At 50.7% G+C, this 18,714-nt stretch overlaps 3 protein-coding genes across 10 annotated transcripts in view; 1 reads left to right on the top strand and 2 right to left on the bottom strand.

The window, feature by feature from the left end:
* The first annotated feature begins 1 nt into the window (after position 1).
* The window catches only part of ANGPTL7 (angiopoietin like 7), a 74,356-nt gene continuing 55,643 nt past the window's right edge, over positions 2 to 18,714 (top strand). Inside the window, exon 1 of the mRNA XM_077249703.1 lies at positions 2 to 119. The gene's annotated coding sequence lies outside the window, so the exon portion shown is untranslated. The remainder of the gene's footprint in view (positions 120 to 18,714) is intronic.
* On the bottom strand, positions 1,111 to 11,785 carry EXOSC10 (exosome component 10). Of its 2 annotated transcripts, none has more exons than XM_077249694.1 (25): positions 11,626 to 11,785; positions 11,058 to 11,194; positions 10,583 to 10,706; positions 10,404 to 10,508; positions 10,080 to 10,245; positions 8,545 to 8,653; positions 8,369 to 8,444; positions 7,920 to 8,030; positions 7,692 to 7,835; positions 7,090 to 7,280; positions 6,855 to 7,011; positions 6,580 to 6,728; positions 6,442 to 6,492; positions 5,632 to 5,743; positions 4,907 to 4,954; positions 4,753 to 4,828; positions 4,466 to 4,572; positions 3,862 to 3,957; positions 3,276 to 3,350; positions 3,109 to 3,202; positions 2,953 to 3,026; positions 1,913 to 2,078; positions 1,686 to 1,750; positions 1,524 to 1,600; positions 1,111 to 1,231 (listed from the first exon to the last, which is right to left on the bottom strand). In XM_077249694.1, the coding sequence occupies exons 1-25, from the start codon at positions 11,746 to 11,748 to the stop codon at positions 1,201 to 1,203; spliced, it is 2,664 nt and encodes an 887-aa protein (XP_077105809.1). In that variant the 5' UTR covers positions 11,749 to 11,785; the 3' UTR covers positions 1,111 to 1,200. The 2 variants fall into 2 exon arrangements, with proteins under 2 accessions (XP_077105809.1, XP_077105810.1); XM_077249695.1 differs by having other exon boundaries at positions 1,913 to 2,081; positions 11,626 to 11,751.
* MTOR (mechanistic target of rapamycin kinase) overlaps positions 15,566 to 18,714 on the bottom strand; it is a 108,183-nt gene continuing 105,034 nt past the window's right edge. For all 7 annotated transcript variants that reach the window (XM_077249687.1, XM_077249692.1, XM_077249693.1 and 4 more), the window contains 2 exons: positions 17,915 to 18,020; positions 15,566 to 17,283 (listed from right to left, as the gene is read on the bottom strand). In XM_077249687.1, the coding sequence (XP_077105802.1) occupies positions 17,268 to 17,283; positions 17,915 to 18,020 (122 nt within the window). In that variant the 3' untranslated portion in view covers positions 15,566 to 17,267. The remainder of the gene's footprint in view (positions 17,284 to 17,914; positions 18,021 to 18,714) is intronic.

The raw sequence follows: 18,714 nt of genomic DNA, 5'->3' as shown, positions 1-18,714 counted from the left end.
TCGCCATCTTTGCAACTGGCAAAATGAAGTTACTTAGAAGAATCAGTGAGCGGCGGCCGCTGTGCGCCCGGAGAAGAGGCGCCGGAGGCACAAGGAACGGAGGGACGAAGGAGATTGGGGTATTGTCAAGTTTGGAAGTTACCCCCTTAACAAAATACATGCATAAATCCCACCCTTAAATAAGACCACGCCCCCTTGCTCCTCTGATCTCGCCATGCTGATGGTTGAGCTCTGTATAACCCCGCCTACCCCAGCCTAAAGCTGCCAATCAGTGCTGGTGGGTGTGGTTACAGATTAGCTGGAATGGGCAGCATGTGACACCCAGTTTTGTAATAGTCTGCTGATAAAACACTGATTGTATTAAAATGACAGCAAGCAGCCTAATAAGTAACACAGTGCTGGAATCAGGGTCTCGGCCCCCAGCTCATGCTGTCCTCAGAGTTCACAGCAAAAACAATTCTCTTAACTTTTCTTCCTTCAGACAGGGAGGGAAACCATGATCTGATGTAGTTGCGGACTGCCCCACCTCGTTCCTCGGGTTCATGCGCTCACTGCAGTCCCGTTGCCGCTGCTGTTTATTTGGCTGCAGATGAACTGAACTTTATTGCTCCGCCTCATCATTTTCCTCCTGAAGGACAATCCCTTTAAAGCAGAATGTGTTGCTCCTCCTTCCTTTCCAGCAGTCTCTATGTGACAGATGAGCCTTTTACTCCTCGGTGGTTGATTTGCTTTCTCAAATCGCTTTGTAAACAATAAAAGCTGCAGTGTAAAGTATGGAGGCAAAAGAGCAACCCGGCCGAGGCAGGAGCTGGATTTCAGAGTACGTTGGAGCCAGCGGCAAGCAGCTGACACAATATAGCGGGGGCAGCATCGCCCAGCAGGAGGAACGCCCAGCACCGCCATGTGAGTGTGCCGGGACCCAGAGATCAGACGCCACATAACCTGGGAAAATCCAGTATCTGAAGGGAAGCAGAGCTGCAGTGTAAAGCAGGGAGGAAAATCTTTATATAAAGTGTGTGAAGGGCGATTGCCTTATTTTCCTGGAGTCGCTTTGAGGTCCTCAGAAGTCAGTGATTATAGACACAGGAATAAAACCAATGACGCCACAGATGCTTTCAGTATATAAAAACTTTAATAATAAAAGACAACAGACAAGTCTCGCTGGGCAAAATCACAGCGACATCCACATCCTGGATCAGGTTATCTCTTCGGCCAACTGTGTCTGAAGCCCCTGACCGAACAACGTAAAAGACAATTTATATCAGCAGAGGGTATTATAGGGTTAACTATATATCATAAAGAATCCCGAACTGTGACAGAGCACAGAGGAAGCTGAACATATCCAGCTGGCATCCAGCTGGACAGGACACCCCAGAGGAAAACTGGCAGAAGTCAGTGACAAGAAACATTGGCTGACAGCTCCTGACACACCCCTTAGGGCTCCTCCCACACATCCTTTCCAGCTGGATGCCAGACAGCTCCACACCCGGCTGCTTTATTCACCCCAGTCTTATGGTACAGACCTGTTTGACTTCCCCCCGATGAAGGACATGCTCTTGTTTCCAATCTGCTGGTTCGCTTTCTTCGAGGAGGGATTTTTCTGCATGAAAAAAAAAAAGTCAGTTTTGCTATCAAAAGTCACAACTGAGGGGCAGCGATTATGGTCGGAGTAGAGCAGATCTCACCTTCCCTTGTGGGGGATTCTGCTGGTTGGGGTCAAAGTCAGTCTGAGCCTTCACATTGCTGCTGCCTGTGGGGACAAGAAGACGTGCGGCTCAGATGTAAAGGTCGCGGGATGGCGCCACAAGTCAGGGCAGCGCCGGACCCCACCCCGACCCCCTGTAGAACATGTGATGCAGCCGCCTCCTCCTCCTCGGGTGCTTCCCACCGTACCCTGTACTGCAGCACCAACCTGCAAATACTTTGAAGTTTGATTTGCTGTAGTCAAATGGTGTAAACTGGGTCTGAACCACCGACTCCCCTGCCTCTTCTGAGTGTTTGGAGCGCTTCTTGTCTGCTCTGGGCGTCTCTGTGCCCGGGTCACTAGTCACACGTTCACGCTTCTTGCTGACATCTTCCTGCTGAAGGAGAAGTCACAAGAAAGTTAAGAATCTTAAAGGGAATCTGTCACCTGAATTTGGAGGGAACACTTTTCAGCCATAGGGGCGGGGTTTTCGGGTGTTTGATTCACCCTTTCCTTGCATGCTGGCTGCAATATTGGATTGAAGTTCATTCTCTGTCCTCCATAGTACACGCCTGCATAAGGCAAGATTGCCTTGTGCAGGCATGTACTACGGAGGACAGAGAATGAACTTCATTCCAATATTGCAGCCAGCGGGTAAGGAAAGGGTGAATCAAACACCCGAAAACCCCGCCCCTATGGCTGAAAAGTGTTCCCTCCAAATTCAGGTGACAGAGTCCCTTTAAAGTACAGCTCTGGAGTATAATGCAGTAATGTATGTGCAAGGTGAATGCACCAGCAGAATAGTGAGTGCAGCTCTGGAGTATAATACAGGATGTAACTCAGGATCAGTAATGTAATGTATGTACACAGTGACTGCACCAGCAGAATAGTGAGTGCAGCTCTGGGGTATAATACAGGATGTAACTCAGGATCAGTAATGTAATGTATGTACACAGTGACTGCACCAGCAGAATAGTGAGTGCAGCTCTGGGGTATAATACAGGAGGTAACTCAGGATCAGTAATGTAATGTATGTACACAGTGACTGCACCAGCAGAATAGTGAGTGCAGCTCTAGAGTATAATGCAGGAGGTAACTCAGGATCAGTAATGTAATGTATGTACACAGTGACTGCACCAGCAGAATAGTGAGTGCAGCTCTGGGGTATAATACAGGAGGTAACTCAGGATCAGTAATGTATGTACACAGTGACTGCACCAGCAGAATAGTGAGTGCAGCTCTGGGGTATAATACAGGATGTAACTCACCATGACTTGTTCGCGCACAGATTTCACATTTGCAGCGTTATTTTTAAACTCCAATTTGGCTTTTTCTCGAGCATCTGTTAAGGATAAAATCACAATAAGACACTGCAGGCAGCGCGGGTCGGGTCGCTGATCACAGGGGTCACGGACAGTGAGCACCTTTGTCCGCCTGCCTCTTCTGTCTGGCCTCCTCCTTGGCCCGGGCCTCCCGCTCCTGCTGCGCGATGCTCACCAGCTTCCAGCGGTTACTGATCTATGAGGGAGGAGACGACGCGGCTCAGTCCTGACCGATGGGGGCGCTGCACACAACACCTCGCACTACTCACCTCAAACATCTTCGTGTTGGGGTCCAACTTTGCAGCTTGCGAGGCGTGAGCCCCCCGGATATCAGATGGAAGGAACTGAAGGAGAGGGATGGGTTAACCCTTAATGGACCTCTTATTCTTTTCCATGCTCAGGATGTTTGCAGTCAGTGAATGGATAACAGGGATTAAGGACGGACAGATCTATCTCTGCTCACACAAATACGGATTCACTGTCAGCAAGCAGAGATCTTGACAAGGAAAATGTAATTTCGTAACCCTCCTTATTATTGGCCATTTATGGCAGTCACAGGAGGTGGGCTCTATGTGTCCCCCCCATTCCACGAAGCCCTACCTCCCAGTTATGGAAACGGCCATTTTTAAAATCTCCATTTGCTGATATATGTAGATCTGACACAAGAGCAGCGCTCATGACCCGACATCTGGCACTGTGTATGGAGCGACCGGCCTGTATCATGGGGCGCGATCAGTGCAGGCTCAGGATCTAGATGTGAATATTACCATTCACTGACAGTAAAGATCCGAAGAGAGACAATGAAATGCAGAAAATTGCAGAATGTGCAGCTCCCGAAGGGCCGAGACATCTCACCATGCGGAAAGGGTTGTCAAAGGACTCCAGTATACTCCTGGCCTTCAGCTGGGATGGGGAGAGTCCGTCAATCTCGTCACCACCGTCTTCAGGGTCCTAGAAGAAAACATCACGGACATTCTCAGGCCATTGGAAGACTCGGGGTCTCTCAAAGGCACCCCATACAAGAGGTGCAGGCCTACAGGGTGCGGAGCAGGACAAACTCAGCGTGAGACTCTGCTGCCACCTATTGGATGTAGGAATCCTGACATTCGGTAAGGACCTTCAAGGGCCGGGTCACATGACGTAAGACGTAACCCCTCAACGACGCTCCATCTTCCAATAGGTGGCAGTAGAGACCCAGTTTTCTTCCTCTCAGTAGGGTATTTGCATATTTTTTTTATCCCAGGGAGCAGTGCATGGCCTACAACTCTCCGTATTCCATATTGGTGGTCTCAGAGGGGTTGTCTCCTTTCAGAAAACTGTTCCCTGTATTCACGGCACGAGCCGATTGGCTGAATTCTGTTTTTTGGTTACAATGAACTGTACATATAGGCACAACTTTTCTGAAAGAAGACACCCCCTTTAAGCAGACGTTCAGTAGGCACCTGTGTGCTCCACTTACACTGAAGATGGTGATGGCAGCCTCGGGGCGCACGGAGACCGGACTATGCGCTGCCGGAGGGTCAGGATCCTCGTCACTGAACAGGCTGCCGGCGGAGACTTCTACAACTGAAGAAAAGTAGAGGCTGTTACAGGGTTCAGTTATTTTCCAGTATCACATGTGCCCATACAAAGCTCATGGTGGGCTTCCCCTGGAGTGGTGGAGGGACGGCGCATGTCCTTGGACATAGACGGTGAGCACCAAGTCTACAGCGAGTGCAGCACAACCCCGAAACACAAGCCCCTTACCTGCCCCGGCCAGGACCAGCTGCCCCATCGGAGATTTGGACAAATCGTGAGGACCAAACAGGAGACTCTCCATTCTCTGCGTGAGAGAAGGACTGTAGTTACTGCTCACCGGTCACTAGGAGGCAGTAGTTACCACACAGAGGAATCGTCCTACCTCAGGGTTCGGCATTGGGCCCTTCTTTTTTGCAGAACTTGTTTCAGACTACGTGAAAAAAAAAGGCAAGAGAATGAAAATGGTCCAATCCAAAAACCAAGCAAACATTAAAATGAATGTCCAGTGTAGATTATGTCACCTCTCTTAAAAGGAAGATTAGCTACTTCTCCCCTCTCTCGAATTAAGGGTCCAAGCCTAGAACTTCTTCCAATACCAAGAACCTGGGCTCTGGAGACCCCCATGTGATACAGCGAAGTTCCGTCACATGCACCGCTGCTCCAATCATTGTCTAACGGATAACTTTGGCCCTCTCATAATGAATGGAATGAAAGCGCACATGATCAACCTCCACTTTATTCATATGGAGGTCTTAATAGCCCAAGTTCTTAGGATCAGTGGGGGAACCAGCGGTTGAACCCCCACCTGGAGATAGGGGATACCTTCCAAATATAGAAATACCCCAAACAGGATACTTTAAGGGATGAGGGCAGCAAGTCCATGCTTTTCTCCAGGTCCCCCACTAGGGGGAGCTCAGTGGACTGTATACTCTATAGCTCCCTCTAGTGTTAGCTGGAGATTTTAGCCTCAGGATCTGATTGACCTCAATGTAATGCACCTAGAAATTCACAATGCAAAGGAGACCTTAGTACCAAATTGACAATACTAGTACCCAAAGAGAAGTTATCTAAATCATTAGAAAAAAAAAAACACATTATTCCTTATACCTTCATTAATGGCTTCTCCCGAGCTTGCTGGATGAGAAGAATCAATTCATTAATCTGTTGTCTCACGAGGGGAGGAACTGGATTACAACAAGCGATTATCCCCTGGGGTTCCCTAGAAAAATAAAAAAACATCACAATTCTAGACATCAGGAACCAAGATATTGCAAAAAAAACCCATATGTAGAAAGAAAGCAGAGGTGGAGAGCGCAGGAGCGGCCCCTACACGAGGCGAGGCCATACAGTCACCAGACGCAACTAAGGAGGTCTTCCATCTTAGTACAGTGTATGGAACCAGACAGCAGGATTGTGCTCAGTAACTACAGACAGTGTCAGGTCGGCACCGTTATACTGATCACAATGATACCTGGTAATGAAATCCGTCTTGTGGTTGTGGTTTAATCTCGATTTCCAGTTTTGAGTTAATGATATGCCCGTGCTCCGTGTGTGGGGAAGGGGGTCCTTCATGTGGGGCTTTGGCCTCATCGTCATCATTCTGGCATAAATGACAACTCGCTGACCCATTAGTGACCGGCGTCCTAGTCCAAATCCTGCACTTGCACAGTTAATATTGTGGTGTTTAACAGAAAAAATTGACGCCATCAAAATGGCGTTGGCGCATGCGCAGTAGCATCAATCAAAGCAATGCTCTTCCTCTGCATGAGCCCTGCCCACAGGTACCACTAATCAGTATAACGGCGCAGACCTGACAATAGTTACTGAGCACAATCCTGTCAGGGGCACGTTAAGAGCTCTGCTTGCGGTTTCTTAACAGAAATCTGACATCATTTTTAACTCTAAGCTTTCACTTACTTGGGAATTTCCTCTGAGATTTTCATCAACATGTGGTTGGGAAGGACATAACTGAAAGATAGAAGAAAATGGCAGGAATAAAGCAGAGGGTGTCCGGAAATAAGCTCCCAGCCACTACAAGCATACGGACATCCTCACCCCGTGCTTTCATCTTCCTGTCGCGCCATCTTGTCTCTCCAGGCAAAGAGAAGGCGGAAGGCGGCCAACTGCTGAGTGTTCAGATGTTTCTTTAACTTTTGGTAAAGGTCAAGGTAGGAATCCTCCGTAAAGATGGGCTTCATAAACCTCTATATAACGAGCACAGAAAAGAACATCATAGAGGGCCATAATTACAATAATACTGCCCTCCCCCCCCCATGTACAAGAATATAACTACTATAATACTGCCACTATGTGATCACGTTACTCTTCACCTTCAGACAGATGTCTTTGCTCTTCTGCCAGACGAGGAGGAGGACGTTGCGCTGACCATTGTCTACATTCAGCAGCTCCGTCCTCATCCTGTCATAGATGTGCAGCAGGTAGTGGGTATCGACTCTGGCATACTGCAGCATTTCTTCTGGCAGTGGTCTGTAAATTGGATGCATCTCATTAGGATCACAGGGTGTCCTGACCAATGAAGTAAGGGAAGGCAGTGGAGCTCCTTACCGAATTCTCCAGTCAGCGAGCTGGTATTTCTTATCAGACTCCACATTACAGTAGTGTCGGAGCAGATGGTCCAGAGAGTTCCTCCCCAGGTTGAGCAGACGAGATGCTTGATGGGTATCAAACATGTTCACAATGTACAAACCAAAATCCTTCTGGAGCCACTCAATGTCCGAATCTGCACCATGCAAAACCTACAGGATCAAGAGATCAAGTTATATTTCTTATCCTGTATTATACTCCAGATCTGCTCTCACTATTCTGCTGGTGCAGTCACTGTGTACATACATTACATTACTGATCCTGAGTTACATCCTGTATTATACTCCAGAGCTGCACTCACTAATCTGCTGGTGCAGTCACTGTGTACATACATTACTGATCCTGAGCTACATCCTGTATTATACTTCAGAGCTGCACTCACTATTCTGCTGGTGCAGTCACTGTGTACATACATTACTGATCCTGAGTTACATCCTTTATTATACCCCAGAGCTGCACTCCCTATTCTCCTCTTTATATCACCCCCTTTTATCAGTTCACTGCTACTGAAACAGCTGGTGACAGATGTCAGCCCCCTATAAGCCTGTCCCTCGGGGTCGGACCTTGACGATGGCGGGGTCGGTGAAGCTCTCGTTCAGGATGTACAGGTCGCTGCGCAGCTCCAGGACGTCAATGATGTAGTCATCTGTGCGGGTGGAGATCTGCATGAGGCAGGTGAGACCCAGGAAACTTCTGTACGAATGATGCTGTGGGATGAAGTCATTAGTAATACTCTCTGCCCCCCGAATCCCCAGCGTCGCCTCCTGACAATCCCCCCGGGGTCTTCTCACCTCCAGATCTATGGCAAACTCCGAGCACCGCAGCAACTTCTCATTCAGCTGCACCAGATCGTCCAGCGTGGTGATCAACTGGCAGGACGACTCGCTCAGGGGGCAGGGCGGCTGGAGACAAGACGGAATTACAGTCAGCCCGCAGTGTAAAGCATGGCGGCTTGTATCATTACTCATATACCCAGTCGCCCGTCTACGTACATACGCGCCTCTACCCTACACCTAAACTGAGGCTCATACTGAAGAGAATACAGGCCTCTGGGAATTCAGTCCTCCATACTTTACACTGCAGGCTGAACTTAGAACTAACTTTTTTCCTAAATGTTATTGCATAGCAGAAGTTTTATTCTGTATTATTGCCCCATTAGGCGATATACTGTTAGACAAGCTATCGTCATTGGTGCATGAAGCCCCCAAGTGATGAAGCCCCCAGGTCTCCCCACGCTCACCTGGATCTCTGGCACTTTTAGGGACGACTCCACGGGGACAAAGTGATCCAGTTCATACTGATAGGGGTGCGAGAACCTATAAATGCAACGACCGGAAGTGAGCACAGTGCAGTAACTGACAGCAGCCAGCCAGCTGATAAAGGAGACAATAGCGGGGACCCTGGCCTGCTGCTTACATGTCTTCCTCGGGCTGCTCCATCCTCTGCTGATGGATGAAGTCGGCGAGAGCCGCAGGGACGTTCCGGTCTTCAGGACGCTGCTGTCTGTCCCTCCTGGTCCTGAGAACTAAAAACCGTGAAATTCAGATTAAAAGTCTGCAGTCCTGAGCGGACGTACGTGTCTCCATGGCAACAGACTACAGACGAGCCCTGTGTAGTCTGGAATGACACCCTTCCACCAGCACCACTTTTCTCCCCGTCCTTTAACCCCTTCACGACATGCCCTGTACTAGTACTGCGCATGTCGTGTCTCCCCCTTTGATGTGGGCTCACCGCCGGAGCCCACATCAAAGTCGCGACATGTCAGCTGTTTCGTACAGCTGACATGTGCGCGCAATAGCAGTGGGTGAAATCGCGATTCACCCGCCACTATTAACCAGTTAAATGCCGCCGTCAAACGCTGACAGCGGCATTTAACTACTGCTTCCGGCCGCGCGGCCGGAAATGCGCGCATCGCCGACTCCTGTCACATGATCGGCGATGCGTCAGCATAGTAACCAGATGTCTCCTTGAGACCTCTATGGTTACTGATTCCGGCCTGCTGTGAGCGCCACCCTGTGGTCGGCGCTCATAGCAAGCCTGAAATTCAGCTACATAGGAGCGATCTGATGATCGCTGCTATGTAGCAGAGCCGATCAGGCTATGCCAGCTTCTAGACTACCATGAAGGCTATTGAAGCATGGCAAAAGTAAAAAAAATTATATATATGTTTTAAAAAAAATATGAAATATGAAGTTTAAATCATCCCCCTTTTGCCCCATCCAAAAAAAGAAACAAAGAACAAACCTACACGTATTTGGTATCGCCGCGTTCAGAATCGCCCGATCTATCAATAAAAAAAAGCATTAACCTGATCGCTAAACAGCGTAGCGAAAAAAAAAAATTGAAACACCAGAATTACATTTTTTTGGTCGCCACAACATTGCATAAAAAAAATGCAATAACGGGCGATCAAAAGAACGAATCTGCACAAAAGTGATATTATTAAAAATGTCAGCTCGGCACACAAAAAATAAGCCCTCACCCGACCCCAGAACACGAAAAATGGAGACACTACGGGTATCGGAATATGGCGCAATTGGTTTTTTGTTTTTTTTTTAGCAAAGTTTGGATTTTTTTTTCACCACTTAGATAAGAAATAACCTAGACATGTTTGGTGTCTATGAACTCGTAATGACCTAAAGAATCATAATGGCAGGTTAGTTTTAGCATTTAGTGAACCTAGCAAAAAAGCCAAACAAAAAAGTGTGGGATTGCACTTGTTTTGCAATTTCACCACACTTGGAATTTTTTTCCTGTTTTCTAGTACACAACATGGTAAAACCAATGGTGTTGTTCAAAAGTACAACTCGTCCTGCAAATAACAAGCCGTCACATGGCCATATTGACGGAAAAATAAAAAATTTATGGCTCTGGGAAGGAGGGGAGCGAAAAACAAAAACGCAAAAAGGGCTGCAGCGTGAAGGGGTTAAGGCAGCGCCCTCTACTCTCACCTTCTGGCAGCGGCTTCTGAGCGTTGGGTTTCACGAAGATTTTGGGGATGAACGGGGTGTTGGAATTATCGATCTTCTCCTTGAATTTGAGCTGCGGTCGGGGAATGTTCTTGGCGTGCAGCAGTCGGAAAGTCTCCGCTTTGCCTTTCTTGCTGGAGTCGCTGCCCTATAGACGAAGAAGGAAAAATCAGCTACTGTGGACACTCCAGATCACCTACTCTGTCCTCCCTCCATGCTTTACACTGCAGCTTTGCTTGTTCAGATTGGCTGATGGGTCTGGGGCTCATAAGGGATAGGGATAGCTGCGCCTCTATAATTCCTCACCTTCCGATTCCAGCTGGAGACGATGGTCTTCGGGGGCTGCAGGCCGGCAGGGAGGATCGGCTGCTGACTCCGGTTCACACCAGCAGCTTCATCAAGTAAAATTCCCTGAAATTAAAAATCTCTTTAATTCCCCATACTCTCAGTAGCAGCAGCGGGGGTCTGCGGATGGCAGAACTCACCACTCTTTCCAGCACGGCATCGTTGGCGTCCACCAGCAAATCAAATTTATCCTCCAGCGCGGTGACCTGGCTGCGGTCCTTGATATGACTGCGGCAGCCATGATACTGCATGATCTGGCTCATACTATGGGAGAGACACAAACGGAGTGAGGACAAGGGGCCGCGCATGCTCCATCTGCCGATTATATTAGTACAGGAGGTCTGAATACAGTGAAGGACAGGGGCCGCGCATGCTTCATCTGCCGATTATATTACTACAGGAGGTCTGAATACAGTGAAGGACGGGCCGCGCATGCTCCATCTCCCAACTTCTTGGTATGGGGGTGTCTGTATACAGGAGAAGGGGGCCGCGCATGCTCCATCTCCCCACTTCTAGGTATGAGGGGGCCTGTATACAGCAGAGGGGGCCGCGCATGCTCCATCTCCCCACTGTGGACGGGCTGGGGCCCCCGATCACTGGCCCCGTGGGTCTTACCAGTGCAGCAGGTGGTCGCCCTGCTCCTCACAGAAGGCCCGGAATCCGGGGAAGCTGCGGTAGAAGTCGTACTCATCCCCGCACTGCGGGAGGCCCGTGGAAGCTTTGGTGGCTCGGACGACCGTCCCCAGGGCATGCTGGAAACAAGGAGAAAAGAGAGGTCAGACAGTGGGGTCCTCCACCTACAGGAGCGCTGCGCACACAGCCGATACCTGGCACTATTCCTCAGGGGTGGAGTCTAGGACAGATCACCTGATCCTGTGCTCCGCCCCTCTGTACATTATATATCATGTGAGGACCCAAGACCCCGGAGCCGCTCAGCCATCAGAAATCTGGGGTAACAGAGCCGTAACCCATGGCAACGCACCATGATGCCAAACTACAACTCCCAGCATGCCCCGATAGCAGCTGGCTGCACCATGGGAACGGTTTTTTGTCTGCAGCCACAGCTGAGGGATTTCTGCCACTGACTGACCGGGAGTTGTGCTCTGCAGCCATTAATGCTGCACAAACGTTTCCCCCATGATGCACAGCGGTGTTACAGCACGGACGAATGCTACTCACAGACCTTCACAAACGCATCGGTATCCGGGAAGCCGGGGATGGGCTCTGGCGGCCGCTCTGCGCCTCCTCCGCTGCCCCCGGGAGTCGCCATCGCGCGAGTCGGCACGCCTGCAGCGGGCGCAGACATCTTGAAGCCGAGCTGCGGTGACGTCAGAGGTGAGACACGACGGAACTCTGGGATATGACGTCGTGCGTGAGCCGGCCATGTTGGTGGTGGCGCGGCACTGGACGCTTCAACGCTTGTATCTGCGGGGCGATGTGAACTGTAGCGAGTCACGGCCGGGGATCATGGAGCGGTCTCTATATAGGACACGTGTCCGGGGCTGCAACATGACCCCCAAATATTACATAATTCCGAAATGAGCAAAGACCCCAGGCCAGCCCCCCCATAGGTATACAGACCCAAGGCCAGCCCCCTCTCCTGTATACAGCCCCCCCCATAGGTATACAGACTCAAGGCCAGCTGCTTTCCTGTATACACCCCCATATTTATACAGACCCAAAGCCAGCCCCCCCACTCCTGTATACAGACTCTACATATGTATATTGCCTCACTCCTGGATACAGACCCCCAGATCAGCCCCTTCATGGCTATACAGACACACCACACCCACACACCCCCCCCCCCCCTCATTTATATACAAATCCCTGGCCAGCCCCCACCTTTGTGTATACAGACCCAAGGCCCACCCCCATAGGTAGAGAGACCCAAGAATAGCCCCCCCTCCTGTATACAGCCCCCCCCATAGGTAGAGAGACCCAAGGATAGCCCCCCTCCTGTATACAGCCCCCCCCATAGGTAGAGAGACCCAAGGATAGCCCCCCTCCTGTATACAGCCCCCCCCATAGGTAGAGAGACCCAAGGATAGCCCCCCTCCTGTATACAGCCGCCCCCCCCCCCATAGGTAGAGAGACCCAAGGATAGGCCCCACCCCATAGGTAGAGAGACCCAAGGATAGCCCCCCTCCTGTATACAGCCCCCCCCCCCCATAGGTAGAGAGACCCAAGGATAGCCCCCTCTCCTGTATACAGCCCCCCATAGGTATACAGACCCAAGGCCAGCCCCCTCTCCTGTATACAGACCCCCATAGGTATACAGACCCCCCCCATAGGTATACAGACCCCCCCCATCCCCCAAAGGTATACAGACCCCCCCATAGGTATACAGACCCAAGGCCAGCCCCCTCTCCTGTATACAGACTCCCCATATGTATATTGCCTCTCTCCTGTATACAGACCCCCAGATCAGCCCCTTCATGGCTATACAGACACACACCCCCCCTCATTTATATACAAACCCCTGGCCAGCTCCCCACCCCTGTGTATACAGACCCAAGGCCCACCCCCATATGTATAGAGACCCAAGGATAGCCCCCCCCCCCCCTCCTGTATACAGACCCCCGGCCAGCCCCCTCTCCTGTATACAGCCCCCAGATCAGCCCCTTCGTGGTTATACAGACACCCTCCCTTCATATGTATACAGACTCAAGGCCAGCACCCCCTCATGTATACACAGACCCCCCCCCAGCCAACTCTCACCCCATGTGTATACAAACCCAAGGCCAGCCACCCTACTCATGTGTATACAACTCCCCCATATTTATACAGACCCAAGGACAGCACCCTCTCCCCTCAAGTATATAAAGATCCCAGGCAGCCGCCCACTTCCTGTGTATTCAGACCCCCGGGCAGTCCCCTAAATGTGTAAACAGACTCCAGATCAACTCCTTCATGGCTATACAGACCCCACGCCAGTACCCACTCCCCCTCGGGCTGCCGTCACACTATCAGTATTTGGTCAGTATTTTACATCAGTATTTGTAAGCCAAAACCAGGAGTGGAACAATTAGAGGAAAAGTATAATAGAAACATTTGCACCACTTCTGTATTTATCACCCACTCCTGGTTTTGGCTTACAGATAATGATGTAAAATACTGACCGAATACTGCTAGTGTGACGGCAGCCTCAATGTGTATGCTGACCCCAGGCCAGCCCCTCAAGTGTAGATAGACCCCAGACTAGGACACCTCTCACTAGAGATCAGATCCCATCAATATGAGGTCCATGACCAGACTCCCCCATCCCCTCATCTGTACGGTCTACGACTACGCATCAAAACAGAACCCTGGCCAGAATCCCTAAAGATGCAGATTACTAATCAGACCCCCTTACATACATTCTAAACAAGACCCCAAACCAAACCACTACCCCTCATCTGTAATTAACAAAGACCCCAGACTGGACATCACTCACGATCAATACAAACCAGACCCCTCTTGTCTATACAGATCCCAGACCACATCCCTCCATGTCTGTAGAGATCCCCCATGTATATACGGACCCCTGAGCATTCCCTACCATGAATACAGCCACCCTTCCAATGTGTGTACAAACCTTAGCACAGAAAGCCCCCTCTATACTGCCCCCCGTGTATCACCCCATATCTATAACCTCAGAGGACCCCCCTAATGTATACAGACTTGATTCACATCAATAAAGACCCCAGACCAGGCTCCCCACCAACTAAACAGCAGAGCAAGCCCTCCCATCTACAGAGCTCAGACCAAACCTCCCCTTTATACCCCTGCCCCCACCTATACAGACCAGACCTCCCCTTTATACCCCCACCTATACAGATGAGATGTACTTTATACAGACAAGACCTCCCCTTTATACCCCCGCCCCCCCTTTTACAGTCCAGACCTCCCCTATATAGCCCTCCACCTATACAAGCCAGACCTACCCTTTACCCCCCACCTATACAGAGAAGACCTCCTTATTCCCCCACCTATAGAGCAGACCTCCCCTTTATCCCCCCCCCCCCCGACCTATACAGTGCAGACCTCCCCTTTATTTTCCCCCACCTATACAGAGCAGACCTCCCCTTTAAAGCGGGGGGGGGGCATAGTCCTGCTGGCGGTAATAAGGCCACAACTCCAGAGCAGAATAATTGATCAATGTTTATTAGGAAGTTTAATCAAGAAAGAAAAAAAAAATGTCCAGTGTAATGCGGGGATCTGCCGCACGGACTAGGCAATGCTGGGGATCTGCCGCACGGGCCGGGCAATGCCGGGGATCTGACGCAAGGGCCGGGCAATGCCAGGGATCTGACGCACGGGCCGGGCATCTGCCGCACGGGCCAGGCAATGCCACGATCTGCCGCACGGGCCAGGCAATGCCAGGTATCTGCCGCACGGGCCAGGCAATGCCACGATCTGCCGCACGGGCCAGGCAATACCACGATCTGCCGCACGGGCCAGGCAATGCCGGGGATCTGCCGCACGGGCCAGGCAATGCCGCGGAGCTGCCACACGGGTCAGACAACTGCTCATATAGCAACTCCTTACACTGCGAGCTCATTCTCTGGGATTTCCCATCCTCTCTGCAGGTCAGGTCACGGGAGCAATCGGGGGAATCGCTGCATTAGGGGGCGCTCCACACTGCAGGCGACCTCATTGCATTTAAGGCTATTTTTGGGGCATGTTCTTTGTTAAAGGGGATATCCAGGACTTCGATACGGATGATCTATCCTGAGGATTGGATCACAATTAGATCACTGGGGGGGCGACACTTGGCACCTCCACCGATCAGCTGTTGTAAGCTGTGTGCGCCATATCGATGGAGGGACAAGCTGTATAGCCGCTGCCGATCTAGGATTTATCACCTTTCCTCCCCTTTATACCCCCGCCCCCCCTTTTACAGTCCAGACCTCCCCTATATAGCCCTCCACCTATACAAGCCAGACCTACCCTTTACCCCCCACCTATACAGAGACCCCCTTATTCCCCCACCTATAGAGCAGACCTCCCCTTTATCCCCCCCCCACCTATACAGTGCAGACCTCCCCTTTATTTTCCCCCACCTATACAGAGCAGACCTCCCCTTTAAAGGGGGGGGGGCATAGTCCTGCTGGCGGTAATAAGGCCACATCTCCAGAACAGAATAATTGATCAATGTTTATTAAGAAGTTTAATCAAGAAAGAAAAAAAAAATGTCCAGTGTAATGCGGGGATCTGCCGCACGGACCAGGCAATGCCGGGATCTGCCGCACGGGCCGGGCAATGCCGGGGATCTGACGCAAGGGCCGGGCAATGCCGGGATCTGCCGCACGGGCCAGGCATTGCTGGGATCTGCCGCACGGGCCAGGCAATGCTGGGGATCTGACGCACGGGCCAGGCAATGCCGGGGATCTGACGCACGGACCGATCAATGCCGGGGATCTGCCGCACGGGCCAGGCAATGCCGGGGATCTGACGCACGGACCGATCAATGCCGGGGATCTGCCGCACAGGCCAGGCAATGCTGGGGATCTGCCGCACGGGCCAGGCAATGCCGGGGATCTGCCGCACGGGCCAGGCAATGCCACGATCTGCCGCACGGGCCAGACAATGCCGGGGATCTGCCGCACGGGCCAGGCAATGCCGCGGAGCTGCCGCACGGGTCAGACAACTGTTCATATAGCAACTCCTTACACTGCGGGCTCATTCTCTGGGATTTCCCATCCTCTCTGCAGGTCAGGTCACGGGAGCAATCGGGGGAATCGCTGCATTAGGGGGCGCTCCACACTGCAGGCGACCTCATTGCATTTAAGGCTATTTTTGGGGCATGTTCTTTGTTAAAGGGGATATCCAGGACTTCGATACGGATGATCTATCCTGAGGATTGGATCACAATTAGATCACTGGGGGGCGACACTTGGCACCTCCACCGATCAGCTGTTGTAAGCTGTGTGCGCCATATCGATGGAGGGACAAGCTGTATAGCCGCTGCCGATCTAGGATTTATCACCTTTCCTAAGTTTGGGACCATCCATTTAAATGACATTTTTTCTCCCTCCCTCCCATCCCCCGGTAGCAGTGACACGTCATCACATCCTAAGGGGACGTCCTGTCCTCAGGATTGGTCAATATGAGATTTGTGCAGGTTCCCAGCTCCTGTAGCGTCCGAACATACAGAGTGTGCTGCGTAGTGGCCGATCTCGGTACTGCATTCACTTCCTGACATATACTGAGGAAATCTTCGTCCTCAACAACCCTTTTTAAAAAAAAAAATGAATCAACATAAAAAAAAAATGGCAATAAATCGAGGACATTCCCTTAACCTTCATCGTGGCTATTCCCGTTATGCAGGGGTCGACGCAGCGGTTCTGATCCCTTACACATCGGGCCGGTGATTCAGGACATCCGCCATATTTTAGGGGTAAATCCGTGCAATGTTCCCGTTTGTCTTGAGTTTGGAAATCCTCATGCATTACTCACAAAAAAACAAAAATAAAATCTATAAAAAATTCCAACATAATATATAACCAGACCGGCGCTGGCCGATGCGATTGGCGTCACATCCACATTTATCTTTTCATAATTCTTCACAGTCGGTCACGTCCGGCTACCCATGTCTGGAATTAATTGCTCAGAACGGTCTTGATTTTTGGCTGGGTACCGGCTCCTGCGTCCGGTCGGCTGACAGGCGCTAAACATGATTGGTGCGATCCCTTTAAGTACATAAATCCATCCTGGGGCTTTATATCCGAGAGCCCATAGTTCATTGCCGGGCGAAGGCAAGATACACTTGTTGATCAGTGGGGTCCGTCGTCATACGGCCAGGACCACCGATCCCCAGTTAGGAGGGAGAGGTGGAAACAGCTGTTACCAGAAGGGACACCTGGAAGGAAGAAAAAAAATCAAATACTACTAAAGTACTGGGATTTTCAAGCCGTCCTCCGAGCTCAATGCTAAAATCATGGCTTCTTTTATCCACCACTAGGGGGAGCTCTTACATTAAATGCAGTGAGCTCCCCCTAGTGGTGACCGCAAGGACTCAATCTGGGGTATAAAAAAGAAAGCGATAGACACCCACTGCGAATATTACTACTGTTCTGTTTCTGGGATTTTTGGAATCAGGAAAGAGTAGACCGTCCTCAGAGCTCAATGCTAAAATCCTAGCTTCTTGTATCCACCACTAGGGGGAGCTCTCTCGCATTGAATGCAGTAAGCTCCTGCTAGTGGTGACCGAAAGGACTCAATTTGGGGCGTAAAAAAAGGAAACAATACACACCCACTGCAAATATTACTTACATTTAGGATTTATAGACCGGGAAAGGGTGGACTGTCCTCCTAGAGCTCAGTACTAAAATCCTGACTTCTTGTATCCACCACTAGAGGGAGCTCATTACAGGAGGATTCATGCAGCGCACACTGACTGCTGTGCGCTCCCCCTAGTGGGAACTGCAGGGACTCCAACACAATTTGGGACATCAAGGGAAAAAAAGGAAACGATGTCCTATGGGACTTACCATCCGATATAACACTGACAGAGGTTCTCGTGAGACGTTGCTTGCTTTATTAATAGTTCGACCTGCGTGTTTACGTCCAGAGTGTCTTCATGGGAAAAGTCTCGTCCTGAGAAATGAAAACGCATCAGTATTAAACCCCGATCCGTGCAATCATTTGTGTTATGGGGATAGCACATGTATCAGCTGGGAGGGGCTCACTGACTGTTGCTCTGCCACCTCATGCTGCAGCCGCTGATGGACAGTGCAATGCAGAGCTTGTAGATGGCAAATGAAGATATGCAAATATTATTTTTAACCAAAAATAAAAATTCCTCCCCTAATGTGTCCCATAAGCTTTAATGTTGGTCAAACTGTCTGTTAGAACCATTCAGCGTGTATACCATCAGGTGGTAACAAGATGGAGGAATCCAGAGGGGACACAGGGGTCCGAGAACATAAGCACGCTCAGGCGGTCTGTGTGTTCATGTGTGTTACAGGTAAGGGCAGCAAACAGCCGCCTTATGTAAGCGATTGTCAGCAGCCATCATGTCTGCAGGTGACCTCAGTAGGACCTGACTGCCATCGTGTCTGCAGGTGACATCAGTAGGACCCGACTGCCGGCAGCCATCGAGTCTGCAGGTGACCTCAGTAGGACACGACTGCCGGAAGCCATCGTGTCTGCAGGTGACATCAGTAGGACCCGACTGCCGGCAGCCATCATGTCTGCAGGTGACCTCAGTAGGACACGACTGCCGGAAGCCATCGTGTCTGCAGGTGACATCAGTAGGACCCGACTGCCGGCAGCCATCGTGTCTGCAGGT

Source organism: Ranitomeya variabilis, chromosome 4, assembly GCF_051348905.1.
Source record: "Ranitomeya variabilis isolate aRanVar5 chromosome 4, aRanVar5.hap1, whole genome shotgun sequence".
Classification (NCBI taxonomy): Eukaryota; Metazoa; Chordata; class Amphibia; order Anura; family Dendrobatidae; genus Ranitomeya; species Ranitomeya variabilis.
This window is presented reverse-complemented; position numbering and strand designations above follow the sequence as displayed.